Source organism: Lycium barbarum, chromosome 5 (genome assembly GCF_019175385.1).
Source record: "Lycium barbarum isolate Lr01 chromosome 5, ASM1917538v2, whole genome shotgun sequence".
Taxonomy (NCBI): Eukaryota; Viridiplantae; Streptophyta; class Magnoliopsida; order Solanales; family Solanaceae; genus Lycium; species Lycium barbarum.
The window spans coordinates 643,584-659,002 of NC_083341.1; the positions used below are offsets into that span (position 1 = coordinate 643,584).

The 15,419-nt window shown below is 36.0% G+C and overlaps 2 protein-coding genes across 2 annotated transcripts; one reads left to right on the plus strand and one right to left on the minus strand.

Moving 5' to 3' along the window:
• The first annotated feature begins 1,115 nt into the window (after nucleotides 1–1,115).
• On the plus strand, nucleotides 1,116–11,048 carry LOC132640011 (N6-adenosine-methyltransferase non-catalytic subunit MTB-like). The gene is made up of 7 exons (XM_060356416.1): nucleotides 1,116–1,273; nucleotides 5,444–7,782; nucleotides 7,998–8,081; nucleotides 8,294–8,398; nucleotides 8,488–8,596; nucleotides 9,886–10,037; nucleotides 10,416–11,048. The coding sequence occupies exons 2-7, from the start codon at nucleotides 5,512–5,514 to the stop codon at nucleotides 10,845–10,847; spliced, it is 3,153 nt and encodes a 1,050-aa protein (XP_060212399.1). The 5' UTR covers nucleotides 1,116–1,273; nucleotides 5,444–5,511; the 3' UTR covers nucleotides 10,848–11,048.
• Nucleotides 11,049–12,274: 1,226 nt separating this feature from the next.
• Nucleotides 12,275–14,708, minus strand: LOC132640012 (lysM domain receptor-like kinase 3). The gene is made up of 2 exons (XM_060356417.1): nucleotides 13,334–14,708; nucleotides 12,275–12,868 (listed from the first exon to the last, which is right to left on the minus strand). Exons 1-2 carry the CDS (start codon nucleotides 14,217–14,219, stop codon nucleotides 12,441–12,443), a joined length of 1,314 nt encoding a protein of 437 aa, XP_060212400.1. The 5' UTR covers nucleotides 14,220–14,708; the 3' UTR covers nucleotides 12,275–12,440.
• Nucleotides 14,709–15,419: the final 711 nt, after the last annotated feature.

The following is a 15,419-nucleotide window of genomic DNA, read 5'->3' on the forward strand; positions in this document are numbered from 1 at the left end:
CGAAATTTAAAATACATTTTATTACTCTACTTAATTTATTTCATCTTTTCTTTTAATTGATATTTTTCTCAAAGTCTGTTATATTCTTCCTTTTAACTTTCTGATTGGTTTGTTATTGTATCTCTTGGCAGAATTTGTTTCGTCTCTTACATGACTTTGGCAGTGCAAGTTATTCACTATGAAAAAAATTAAAAATCATACAAATTAATATAAGTATTAGAGATTTGCCGATGTATGAAGTAGTACCACAGCAAAATGCTTCTGCAATGCCAAAGCAGAAGCATTACATGTATGATAAGGGTAATTAGGTTTCTTAAATCCTATTTTTTCGAATAATAATTGGTATACACTGTTCTATCAAAGTCATATTCTATTTCTAACATTTTATTAATTGGTATAATTTTCGAATTTAAGTTTAAATGAAATTTGATGTTTGAAAATATATATGAAAAGAATATTTTCCTTATAATTTCAGTTGTATATAAAAGAAAATGTGTTAGCCCAATGAAAGGATCTTAAGCAACAAGTTGGAGATAAAAAAAATAATTAAATTCTTATGTTTTAATTTCAATGATTAAATGGTGGATATTAATTCATCCATAAGTTAATAAAAAATCATATTACTAATGTAGTAATAACACTAATTGGTCGATAATGTAATTATGAAAATTAAGGAATATAAAGTTATTCGGGAATTGTGTGATTCGTTTTCTTCATTTCATAATGATTTTGTATTGGTATAGTGATTAACAATTAAGAAGACAGTTAAAATTTTAGTAAAGTATTATGATCCAATATACTTAGAGCCTGTTTGAATGCCTATAAGCTGCAAACAACTTATAAGCTAAAAAAATAAGTTGTGGTAGTCTAACTTATTTTTTTTAGCTTATAAACTGTTTTCAACTTATAAGCTGCTTTCGATAAGTTAGGTCAAATAGGCCCAATTATTTTTTTGAGCTTATTTTAAGCACAAAATGATTTTAAGTTGGCCAGCCAAACACTTAAAAAAACTGAAAACAACTTATAAAATAAGCCAATCCAAACGGGCTCTTAGTTGGCAGATTATAATATGAAAATAAATAATATTTTTTAATATCGACAGCGCATAAATAATATTTTTTAACTAGTAAATAGAAAAAAGAGGGAGAAAAAAAAGAAAGGGGTTAAACAGTTTTCAATTTCGGATCCATATATAATCCTTCAAACCCGATTTCCTTTTATCTTTCCATATTACTCACCGTCACGCGCCGCCGTCACGCGCCGCCATAGAAAGGTACGCTACTTCTTCTTGTTTTCGAGCCTTCATTTTGCGCTTTCTATTTTCAGTTTTAATTCTATAAAAATTCAAAATTATGCGTCTGATTGATGTTATTTGAGTTATTAAGTAAATATTTATACGAAGAGATATGAGTTTTGGAAAGATATGCACTTTTTAGTTTGTGGAACTGATTGATTGAACTGTAATTAGGTATCGATACAATTGCGTAATTAGATATGTACTTTTAGTTTGTTGTGTTTGATTTTGTAACTGATTGATTGAACTGTAATTAGGTATTGATATAATAGCCTAATTAGATATGTACTTTTAGTTTGTTGTGTTTGATTTTGTAACTGATTGATTGAACTGTAATTAGGTATTGATATAATAGCCTAATTAGATATGAACTTTTAGTTAGTTGTGTTTGATTCTGTAACTGATTGATTGAACTGTAATTAGATATTGATATAATAGCCTAATTAGGTATCAATATAATAGCCTGTTTGGCCGAGCTTTCCGAAGCAAAAATGTTATTTTAGAGATTTGAAGTGTTTGGCGAAGCTTTTAGGAAAAAAATAAGTGTTTTTGAGAAGTAGCAAAAGGTGTAAATTCTATAAGTATTAGGAATTATGCTTTTGTTTTCTGTTATTTGAGTCGGTAAGTCTTCATATGAATAGATAAAAGTTTCGGAAAGATATGAACTATTAGTTTGTGGTTGCTTGGTTTTGAAACTGATTGATTGAACTGTAATTAGGTATCGATATAATAGCGTAATTAGATATGAACTTTTAGTTTGTTGTGTTTGATTTTGTAACTGATTGATTGAACTGTAATTAGGTACCAATATAATAACCCGTTTGGCCAAGCTTTCTGAAGCTAAAATGTTTATTTTAGAGATTTGAGGTGTTTGGCCAAGCTTTTAGGAAAAAATAAGTGTTTTTGAGAAGCAACACTACTTGTAAATCCTACAAGTATTCGGAATTATGCTTCTATTTTCTGTTATTTGAATCTTTAAGTCTTCATACGAAGAGACATTGAGTTTCGGAAATAAATGAACTTTTAGTTTGTGGTGCTTGGTTTTGGAACTGATTGATTGAACTGTAATTACGTATCGATATAATACCCTGATTGGCCAAGCTTTGGGAAATCGAAAGTGCTTATCTTCTTAAGAAAGTGTTCATTTTAGAAATTTTTAGGAAAAAGTATGTGTTTTTGACAAGTAGCAGCAGCTTTTATGCTTCTGTTTTCTGTTATTTGAGTTATTATGTCTGTCATACGAAGAGATATGAGTTTCGGAAAGATATGAACTTTTAGTCTGTAGTGCTCAGTGTAACTGATTGATTGAACTGTAATTAGGTATTGATATAATAGCCTGGTTGGCAAAGCTTTCGGAAACCAAAAGTGCTTACGAAGAGAAAATGAGTTTCGGAAAGATATGAACTTTTAGTTGTTAAACTGATTGATTGAACTGTAATTAGGTATTGATTGTTAATAGGCTGATTGGCCAAGCTTCTGGGAAGCAAAATGCTTTTTTTTTTTTTTTAAATTTAAAAAAGAAGTGATTATTTTAGAGAGTTGAGGTATTTGGCCAAGCTTCTAGAAAAAAAAAAGTAAGTGTTTTTTTGTTGTTATTTGAGTCATTAAGTCTTCATAGAAAGAAATGAACTTTTAGTTTGTGATTGCTTGGTTTAGGAACTGTTTAATTGAACTGTAATTAGGTATTGATTGTTAGTAGCCTGTTTGGCCAAGCTTCGCCAAAATTGTTTAAGCTCTAAATATTCAGAATTATGCTTCATTTTTTCTGTTATTTGAGTTATTAAGTATTTCATATGATGAGACATTGAGTTTCAGAAAGATATGAACTCTTAGTTTGTTGTACTAGGTTTTGTAAGTAATTGATTGAACTATAATTAGGTATCGATATAATAGTCTGTTTGGCCAAGCTTTGCCAAAAATGCTTAATTTCTTTAAAAATGTGTTCATTTTGGAAAGATGTGAACTTTTAGTTTGTGGGGCTAGGTTTTTGTAATTGATTGATTGAACTGTAATTAGGTATCGATATAATGGCCTGTTTGGCCAAGCTTTAGGGAACACAAAAGTGCTTATGAAGAGACATTGAGTTTCAGAAAGATATGAACTTTCAGTTTGTAGTGCTGGTTTTTGGAACTGATTGATTGAACTGTAATTAGGTATTGATTGTTAATAGCCTGATTGGCCAAGCTTTTAGGAATCCAACAACAACAACAACATACCCAGTATATTCCCACTAAGTGGGGTCTGGGGAGGGTGGGGAGGGTAGAGTGTACGTAGACCTTACCCCTACCTTGGGAGGTAGGGAGGCTGTTTCCAATGGAACCCCCGGCTCAAGAAAAGGAAATTGAAAAAGGTTAGATAAGAATTAATAGAAGTAAAGAAATCATAGCATAATATCATACAAAGCATAACATAGCATAATGTAAAAAGAAACAGTTACGACAGCAAACTGATTCGATAATCGAAGTACAAGAGACAACAGATAGTGACAGGAATCAAAAGTCAATAAGCTACAAGGGTAGTGCTACACCTACTAGTATGGAAGGATCCGCAAGACTTTTAGGAATCCAAAAATGCTTATTTTTTCTTTAAAAGAATTGACTATCTTAGAGAGTTGAGGTATTTGCCAAGCTTTTAGGAGAAAATAAGCTCTTTTGAGTAGCCGTACAAGCTGAAAAAAGTAGCCTTTTCCGGAAGCGCTTTTGCAACATTGGTCAGGCAAAAGTGCTTCTCTAATATTGGCAAAAGTGCTTCTCAAAATGATTAGCCAAACACAAAATGCTACTCAGAAGTACTTTTTCGAAAAGCACTTTTGACGCCGAACATACTATAAGTCTTCAGTGGAATAGTACACGGCAATTGTGTTCTGTTTTTTGTTATTTGAGTCATTAAGTCTTCATACAGAGATACATGAGATTAGGAAAGATGTGAACTTTAGTTTTTTGTGCTTGGTTTTGTAACTGACTGATTGAACTGTAATTACGTATCGATATAATAGCCTGTTTGGCACTTTGGACAAGCTTTTAGGAAACCAAAAGTGCTTACGAAGAGACATTGAGTTTCGGAAAGATATGAACTTTTAGTTCGTAGTGTTGGTTTTTGGAACTGATTGATTGAACTGTAATTATGGGTATTCATTGTTAATAGCCTGATTGGCCAAGCTTCTGGGAAGCCAAATTTTTATTTATTTTTTATTTTAAAAGAATTGATTGTTTTAGGGAGTTGAGGTATTTGAGCAAGCTTTTAGGAAAATAATAAGTGCTTTTGAGAAGTAGCAAAAGCTTTTATTCAAAAGCTGAAAAAAGAAGCACTGTTGGAACTGATTGCTTGAACTGTAATTAGGTATTGATTGTTAATAGCCTGATTGGCCAAGCTTGTGGGAAGCCAAAAATGCTTATATTTTTTTTTCAAAAGAAGTGATTATTTTAGGGAGTTGAAGTATTTGGACAAGCTTTTAGGGGAAAAATAAGTGCTTCTGAGTAAATTGTCAAAAAAAAAAAAAAAAAAAGAGTGCTTCTGAGAAGTAGCAGAAGCCGTTATTCAAAAGCTTAAAAAAAAGCACTTTTGGAACTTTTCCAAACACAAATTGCTGCTCAATATTGACAAAAGTGCTTTTCAATTGATTAGCCTAACACAAACTGCTACTCTTTCAAAGTACTTTTTGGAAAAGTACTTCTGACGCCAAATGGACTATAAGTGTTCAGCAGAATAGCACACGGGATTGTGATTTATTTCCAGTATGATAATTTTCTGTTGGCTCAAGTTCATTGAAAGCATATGTGTGACTGAAGTGAAATAAGGTGGTGGTTGTATATTCTTGATCAAAAAAAAAAAAAAGGTGGCGGTTGTCTATCTTCTTTTTTCTGTGCTCTATTTATTTGTGAAATTTGTCTCTTGAACATTATTCTTATGGTTTGTGAACTCACCTATGTGATGCACATTGCTGGTTCCACTCGGAGGAAGATTGTGGTAGGTTAAAAAGAGTAGCATCATTGAATTGACACTATTGGAGAGTGACTCCTGTTTAACGTGCATATTTTAACCTGCTTACGAGATTTTGTCTCTCTCTTATTTCATAAATTGGTTCTTGAATTTATATTCATGTAAATGTAAGCTCATCAGTCATTTTCTCCATTTCTCTTCATCTCTCAGGGTGCTGTCTCGTATTGCATTCATTCAATGAAGTGCTGAGAATAATCTAGCAAGGGATTTCTCTCTTGATGACTTCCCCTGAACGATTAAGGAGTTATCTAAAGCAGGATGACCTAGATAAGTTTGACGATGACTGGGAAGGGGATGATAAGAGAAAATACAGGTCAAGTAAATCAAGGTCTGGCAACAGTGAAGAAGCTGAAGGTTTAGATAGTAATGGAAGGAGAAGAAGTAACATGGACAGAACTGAGAGTCGGAAAAGATCTGGTGGATCAAGCAAAGCTGATATTGATGAGGATGATTATGAGGCCGAAAATGACTTGCGGTCCAAATTGACGAAGAAGAAGCAGGGGGAGAATACATTGGAGACGTTGAGCAATTGGTATCGGGAAGGAGAACTTGGGGGCAAGTATGATAATGGAGACAAAGCAGGGGGTAGAGGACAAATCCTAGCTAATGAGGGTGTCAGAAGGAAATCAACTTCAAGGTTTTCTGATGGTGATGGTTCCCAGACAAGAAATAAAGGTAAAAATGAGAAGTTATATGGTGGGGACTATGAAAATGCACTGGAAAGGAATTCTAGACATTTGGAAAGAAAGGACAGTACCACAGAAAAGGGTCATGTTCTTTTGGATGGCCTTAAAGATTCAAATGGAGACAAGAATGTTACATACCTGGAAAGTGACGAGAGAAAAATTGACTGTGATAGGAGTAAGAAAGGCAGATCGCATGCTATAGAGGAAGACAGAGGAGGAGAGAGAAATAGGAGAGAGATGGACTCCTCCAATAGGTCCAGGACACCTGAGAGGAGTGGAAGGCGCCGTTACGACTCGGAAAGCATTGAGACGGAATATGAAAAAAGAGATACTTTCCGGAGGAAAGAACAAGAAAAAGATGGTGTCAGAGATGATAAATCAAAAGGAAGGGATGATGGCAGGAGTGATAGAGACAGATTTCGGGATGGTTCCAAAGATGGGTGGAAAAGAAGGCAAGGGAACTTTGTTGACAAGGAAATGAAAGAAGGTGAGACACCATATGAACATGGCAGAGAGTGGGAAACACCCAGACGTGGTTGGATTGACAATGAAAGGCCACGTTCTGGTGGTAGAAAAGATGGAAACAGGACAGAAGCTTTGAAAACTTCATCGAAATATGGAATTTCAAATGAGAATTATGATGTCATAGAGATCCAAACCCGGCCATTTGACCATGGTAGGGAGGAGGTGATATCTTCTGCAGCGAGAACAGCCGAATTTAATCAGAACTCTGATGCAAGAGATGACGAGAACTGTGCCCTTCCCAGGGATGACAGGGGAAAAAACATGAGTTGGTCAGGCCAATCCGGTCAAGATTTAAAGGATTCAGGTGAAGGTTCATATAGGGATGAGACTGAATCAAGGGCTCAGAAAGGAGATGCATCTGTTCGAGCTGCCTTGGGTCAAACTTTCAGTAGTGGTTCAGAACCTCCATATGGGAACCAGGAACCATCTTCCCTCAATAGAGCTGTTCCAATAGGTTCTAAAGGAGGTAGGGTTGGGAGAGGAGGAAGAGGGAGGCCCACCGGAAGGGACGGCCACCAGTTCGGACCTCCAATGCCAATGATGGGATCACCTTTTGGACCACTTGGAATGCCGTCGCCTGGATCTGTGCAATCTTTAGCTCCTAACATGTCACCTGCTCCAGGTCCTCCTATGTCTCCTAGTGTTTTCATTCCTCCATTTTCACCTCCTGTGGTTTGGCCTGGAGCTCGAGGTCTTGAGATGAATATGCTAGGTGTTCCACCTGGACTCCCACCTGTTCTTCCTGGACCTGGATTTCCCCCTAATTTGGGGAATCCAATGTTTTTTAATCAATCAGGCCCTGGAAGAGGGGCACCTCCTAACATGTCTGGTCCAAATTTTAACGCCCTTATACCAGCAGGTCGTGGACAGGTTAAAGATAAAGCAAATGCAGGTTGGGTGCCTCCTCGAATTAATGCCCCACCTGGCAGAGCTCCTTCTAGGGGTGAGCAGAATGATTACTCCCAAAATTTTGTAGACACTGGCACGAGGCCTCAAAATTTCATCAGGGAACTAGAGCTTACCAGTGTTGTTGAGGACTATCCCAAGCTTCGAGAACTTATTCAAAGGAAGGATGAGATTGTTGTCAAATCTTCTTCGCCTCCCATGTATTACAAATGTGACCTGCATGAGCAGGAGCTGTCCTCGGAGTTTTTTGGGACCAAGTTTGATGTCATTCTAATAGACCCCCCATGGGAGGAATATGTTCATCGAGCTCCTGGTGTCACTGACCATATGGAGTACTGGACATTTGAGGAAATAATGAATCTCAAAATTGAGGTATGACTTTTGCATGTCAGCCCGGTTCTTTACTCTAATACTTTTACTGTTGCTTTAGACCACGAGAACCTCAGGTGCAAAATTTATTCTTATTTTGACTTGTACAGTTATACCTTTATATATATTTTTTTAATGGCTGCCTAGTTATTGGTTTTTCACTCTGTCCTGTCAGCTTCTCCTTTTCAAACTTAAATATGGTGAACTTTTATTCTCAGGCCATTGCTGACACTCCATCATTTGTTTTCCTTTGGGTTGGTGATGGTGTGGGGCTTGAGCAAGGGCGCCAATGTCTGAAGAAGGTATTCAGTTTAAACAATTTGCTCTCTATGGTTATGAATCTGACTGATGCTTTTGATATCTTCCTTCTGCTAATGCCCCTTCCTCTTTTACACACGGATAAGCACAATCACCATCAATAAGCACAACCACAATCACAAAAAGCATCTGTTGATTGCAGTGTTCAACTAGGTCATTGTGATTATTTATAAACATTGTTCTATGCATTGTGCAGTGGGGATTTCGCAGATGTGAGGACATATGTTGGGTAAAAACAAACAAAACCAATGCAACTCCAGGATTACGGCATGATTCCCATACATTATTTCAGCGTTCAAAGGTTCATGACATTCTGTCCTCTCACTTTTCCCATATGTGCATTTTCCATCATATGTAACTTACATTTTGCTTGTCCCTGTCATGAAATAGGAGCACTGCCTTTTGGGCATAAAAGGAACTGTTCGTCGTAGTACCGATGGCCATATAATTCATGCAAATATTGACACAGATGTGATTATTGCTGAGGAACCTCCTTATGGTAGATTCTTTCTCATTCCAGACAATGTTGAGTGGATTTTATGTTTTCTTTATGCAGATTAGAAATGTTAATCATGAAATTTAGGGTTGCAGAAACTGACAGCTTGTTGCTTCTGTCATCCACCTCCGTTTGTTTGTTTTCCTATGTGAGTAAGATACTTGATAGAAGTTGCTGAGGCCGACCTAACAGCACTAATTTGAAAATATGGATCACATACACATGTATAGTTGTTTGTAATTAAAGATAATAATGTTGTGAAATAAGAGAATGGAAGTGCTTCTTTGAGTCTTAGAAGGAAAAGACTGTCCTTTTGGGGGTTGATGGATTCTCCCTACCTTCAAATGATGCTTTTTTGCTTTTTCTTTTAGTGTTTTCTTCTCATTTGGTTTACTCATAAAACGAGAGCAACAATCTCCTTTGGCTGGGATGGGTGAAGGCTGGGAGACTGATGAGGTGGAGATCATTTATTATGAATTGCTCTTTTCGCTTTTTCCTTTCCGGCCATCTGTATACTTTCGGGCTGGTTGTTGTGTTTGATATGCTTTTCAGTAGAAACCTGGGCTTTTACCAGAATTCTGTATGAACAGGTTTTGAACAACCTTCAGTTTTTTTCTCCCAGAGTTCAAGTTATGGTAGTCCTTTAACCCGTTTGGATTGGCTGATAAGTAAGCTGTTTTCAGCTTTTTTGAGTGTTTGGCTGGCCAGCTTATAAGCCATTTTGTGCTTAAAATAAGCCCAAAAATATAAGTTGGGGTAGCCCAACTTATTTTTTTTGGCTTATAAGCTGTTTTCAGCTTATAAGCTGCTTTTTTTAAGCTAAGCCAAACGGGCCCCTTGATTGGTCTGCTATTCCCAAGTTATGTTACAGCTATTGCTGTCTCAGAAAGTTTAAAGGTTGCACAAGTTTAAAAGTTGCACCACTATCCTTTGATGCATGAAATGCACGTAATCAGTGACGGAGATACCTTGTCCAAAGGGGTGTCAATTGACACCCTTTTCGCTGGACATTATACTGTTTAGATAGCTAATTTTTTTATGTATATATATACTACATGTTGAATCCCTTTGAATTCTTCTTGTGGTTACTTATTTACATTTTGAGTTCCCTTAGTAAAAATCTTGGCTCCGCCATCGCACGTCATCTTGTATCATCATGTATTCTCTCTGCTAATTTTTAATTCTGTCCTGCAATGGATGATATTTTAACATAATATGCTGCATTATCTCTCTGTACTGAATGTGCGTAGTGACTGAGCTCCTTTTGCATTGCTATTGGTCACCTTATGCAGGATCAACTGCAAAGCCTGAAGATATGTACCGCATAATTGAGCATTTTGCACTTGGCCGGAGAAGGCTTGAGCTCTTTGGTGAAGACCATAATATTCGATCTGGCTGGTTGACTGTTGGTAAAGGATTATCTTCATCAAACTTCAGTGCAGAGGTAAAATGCTACCCTTCCTTTAGTTTGTAGATTTTATGCAAGGATATAGTTGCTCTGTCTTCCCACCCCCAGCCCACCAAAAAGAACTCTTAAATTTGGTTTGGGGGTGGGGGGTGGGGGAGAAGACAGAATAGCATGCATTACGTCTCAGCGTGCATCAGACATGCTTAGTTATTCTGTCCTATTTGTTGTCCTTTTTGTTCTATCAATGGTATTACTTCAATACTTTGTCAATTATAAATCATTCCCATGCTTGTCTGGAGATCAAAAGCTTGGTTTATTTTGCACACCTAAATAGTTTACTTTTGCATGTATTATGTTACCTTCGTCACGTTCTTGTGTCTTATAATGCTGACTGAAAACTTTGCAAAACTTCAGACCTATGTGCGGAATTTTGGCGATAGGGATGGGAAAGTCTGGCAGGGTGGGGGAGGAAGGAATCCACCACCAGGCGCACCACATCTTGTTATTACAACACCTGAAATAGAGTCTCTTCGGCCCAAGTCGCCAATGAAGAATCAGCAGCAAATGCAGCAACAGACAGCATCTATATCTGTGCCAACAACCAACTCTTCCAACAAGAGGCCAGCCGGGAACTCGCCCCAGAACAATAATAATTCACAAAACGTGAACCAAGAAGGCTCTAATAACATCCCGAATGCAGGACCTTGGGTTCCACCAATTGATAGTTTTCAAGGGAGAGAGATTTCAGATAATAGGCATTTCGATATGTACGGGTATAATGCAGCCCTTAGACAGGCCAACACTGAATTTTTCGAGTATGAATCTCATAAGGCAATGAACTTGTAGTAGCGAGGAACTCGCATTTGTTGTGTTATTATGTATTTGAATTATTCTTTTTACCTTATAATGGTGAGGCCATGAAGATGCCTTCATTTCTTTATTTGTTCTTCAGCCAGAAAATTGGTGACAGATCCATGAAAGTCTTTGCTTGAAATGAACCTCTAATTTGTCTTTATAGTGAAATGAGTTTTAGGCCCTGTTTGGATATGGTTTGAAATCATTTTTGGACATGTAATTTGGACATTTTAAGGAGTATTTTCTCTTATAGACATAAAAACCCCACAAGTTATGAAAATTATCAAAACATTTTCAATTCTTAAATAATCTTACCAAATGAGCAAGTCATAGTTCATAACAAAATTAATACGCTAATTCATAACAACCGGCTCAAAATTAATACTAGAAGACCTTTCTAAAAATAAAACATCAATTGGATGGTTGGTGGACATAAATAAAATTGGTAGACATAAATAAAATTTGGTGAAAGTTAATGAGATTGATAAATGATTGATGGGGGTAATTGTTAAAAATATCTATCAACTTATGAGTTTTTTTTTTTTTATATAAAATATAAACTTATGGGTTAAATTTTATATTTAAAAAAGTTAAAACCATGATTTGAAACCTCAAACCATGAATGAAAACGCATGTCCAAATGCTGATTTGAAACCATGATTTGAAAATGCATGGCCAAATGCCTACCTAGTAGAGCAAAAAGGATATAAAGGAGCTATAGTTGATGCATTGAAAAATAGTTATCTATTTAGTGCTGCTACAACAGCAACATACCCAATGAATCCCACAATGTGAGGTCTGGAGAGGGTACAGTGTACACAGACCTTACTCCTACCTTAGGTAGAGAGGTTGTTTCCGGAAGACCCTCGGCTCAAGAAAAGGCTAGATACGGGCAAACAATTCAAAGCAATTATGAAAATGAAAACAACGAAAGATATTTACTGCTGTTAATATACTAATATTTAAAGTATTTTACTCTAAAGTGCGAAATAATGATACTATCAACAATTTGTATGCAATTTCACTATTTTTTTTTTTTTTTTTTTTTGATGAAGTAAATGCAATTTCACTATTTTTCGAGTACAACTTTCTTCTTGTATACGCAATTAACATCTGTCATCTTGCTATGAGAATGAAATTAGTCGACACAAAGAAGCATTACCCAATATCGTCTAGCCAAAGAAGTCTTCATGGTTAAAACAAAGATTTACTGATAATAATCAGATCTTACGAGCCACCAGGAACCAAAAAATAGAGCCTAATTAAAAGGAAGGAATCCAGGCTTGCTTTTTCAATTCATATTTATAAGCAAGGATTCCTCTATCTCTTTGCTCGCTTCAATCAGATTCAGACAACTTAAGGAAGAATGGCGGTCGCTAACAAGGCTCATAAATAACCGCTCACAAGACTCGCAGAAGTAAAAGGAGAAAGAGATCAACTCATTATACTACCCATTTTCCAAAAATTCTGTGTTACATTTGCAATTTGAAGTATGGTTAATGTATATAATATCCAAAATTTCTATTGGAAAAAAAAAAGAAGGAATAAAGAAGAATAAAAATAATAAAAAGAAAAAGAAATTATTCAACGAGGTCCTAAGGAAACAGTAAAGTCAGTAAGTGGAGCAAACTTATCAGCCCAAGTCTTTGATTCCAAATACATTTGTGAAATCCGACCCGCAACCCGACCCATATCCGGTCTATTATTCGGGTTATTCTCCACACATTCCAACCCGACCCGTAACAATTTCTCCGCCACATCCACCGGGTACGAATCCCTCAACCGCTTATCCACCCACCCCCTCAACCCTGCGCCACCGTCCTCTGCCGCTTTTGCCGCCGTATCAATCACCGAAACCTTAACATATCCACAGCTCTCCTCATCAAATTCGTACTTCACCGCCTCCTTACCGGAAATCAACTCCAAAACCACCACACCGAAAGCGTACACATCACTCTTCACCGTCGCCATTCCCGTCCACTGAAACTCCGGCGCCATATACCCTCTCGTACCTGCTGAAAAAAATATTAGAGATGATCACTTTACGAAAAACAAATAACAGACAAACAAAATACAACAACAACATGCCCCGTATAATCCCCCAAGTCGGGTCTACGGAGATTAAAGGTGTACGCAAATCATACCCCTACCTTAAAAGGTAGAGAGACTGTTTCCAATAACAAACAAACAAAATATAATTGGAAAACCGATTTAAAGCAAGCAATGCATAGCGTTGTCTTCACAGTAGATTCATCGCTATCCCGATGTAAATAGCAAAGCGATGTTCTACTTCTAAGATACACTGAACCACTCAGAAACCTTCCAGTGTGCATTCAAATAGAAGTTCTGCAGAACCGGGATATTTTCAAAAATATACAGCTTTTGACAATATTTACGCCATTTAGCTCAATATACAACATTACACCTGGTGAAAAAGCATTGTAGTAATTTTTCTCAAAATAAATTCCAAACATTACCTTCAAATTTCAAGCCTTTGCTTCCACATTTCTTCAATTCGGGTTTTTTCTCCGGCCCGATTTCACTATTCGGATCCTCCTGCACTCCTTTCGTCTCCCCACAAAGCTCAGCCGTACCAAAATGACAAATCTTCGCATTTAACGAATTCTCCGTAACAATAATACTCCTACTTTTAATATGATTATGTACAAACCCTAACCCTAATCCTGTTGAATTATGTATATAATCTAATCCACTTGCTATATCTGAAGCAATTTGCATCCTTAATCCCCAATTTGAAAGTACAGTAAAATTAGGGTTTCTAGGGTTTCTCAATGCTTCAGATAAATTAACACCTTGTGTATATTCATACACTAAATAAATATAGTTTCCCGAAATAGAAACTCCTTTTAATGGAATTAAACTTGAATGATGACTTTTACAAATCATCGCCACGTGTCCAACGAGCACATTGGGTTCAATTAATCGTCGTAATTTACGTTGAATTACGACGACTTGTTGATTATGTAAATTGCATTTCCATGAAGTTGAAGTTGATGAGGATGAAAGTGGAGTTTTTAGAAAGTTTTGGGTAGCTGAACGGATTTCTTGAAAGTTATAGATATGTAATTGTTGTTGTTCTTGGAATAATAGTGATTCTTTAAGACTTGTTAATGAATGATGACTTGATTTTGTTGATGATGCCCATGATTGAGAATTGTTGATTATGAAACTTTGGGTTGAATTATTTGGTGATAATAAATTGTGGGGTGTTTTTGTTGTTGATGATGATGATTTCTTTGATGAAGTTCTAGTGGTTGAAGAAGAAGAAGATGATGATTTTCTTGGTTGTTTATGGTTTGGTTCCATAACTTCATTGATGAGTGTTTTCTTGGATTTACACATGAAGGAAACTAAAATTAAAGGTATGTCTGTATATCTCTTTAATCAAGAATTGGATTTGCGATTGAACTAGTTTGAGATTGAGACGTAATTATTATTAGAATTGTCATGGGAAGGCGATGAGGAAGGCGTAACTGGTAAAGTTAACTGCTTTTTCTTTTTTTGTGGTTGCAAAATTGAGTCTTTGGTCTAAAGTTTTTTTATTAGTGGTGTCAATTTCTTGGATTGGGTTCTTGAGCTGAGAGAGACTGGAGTTGGCAAGAAAACTGGCCTGTTTGTTTCTCTTCCTTTCTTTATTGGTTGAAAACTTGAAACGTGTAACCTTTCATGAAAAATATCTTGAAGGCAACAGTTTTTTCATAACTTAGCACGGGCCCAATATAATAAGAATATTTTCTTAAGTATTATCAAGGGGAAAGAATGTTGATTCACTGAACGAGACACTCTCTTAGCCCATACTATCATGATATAATAGTATCACGAAGGGCTAAGAGAGTGTTTGATCATAGGTGTGACTGGTAAATTTTGCTTCTTTTTTGTTTTGGTGCAAATTTTAGTCTTTAGTCTAAAGTTTTTTCTATTAGTGGTGTCACTTTCTTGGATTGGGTTTTTGAGCTGAGAGAGACAGAATTTGCCAAGAAAACTGGCCTATTTGTTTTTTCTTCCTTTCTTTATTTGTGGTCATAAAAATATTTTCTTAAGGGGAAAGAATGCCGATTCCCTGAAAACAAAATAATTATCGGTTTGTATTCCTCTTATTTTCATGTCCCTAAAATTATTTATCCGAAATGTCTTCAAAATTATGATACCGACATGGTATCAACCAAGAAAATTGGCCTATCTTTATTGGTTGAAATGTGTACACTTTCATGAAAAATATCTTGAAGGTAACTTAACAGTTTTTTCATAACTTGTCTCATTACTAGTATCTCAATATCATAACAATATAAGAGGATTTCTTTCATTTTTTCAAAAAACACTCATCAACCCTCCATGATACTATCATGATATATATTATATACTGAGAAGATATCATGGAAGACTGCTTCAATCCTTTAATAAGACACTCTCTTAGTCCTTCATGATACCATCATGATATATAAATATACTAATATGATATTATGAAGGAAGGGTTTTGGCGAGGAGATATTCGGCTAAAAAATTTTTGACCGCTTGGGTAAACACAAAATTAATTTAGGAATA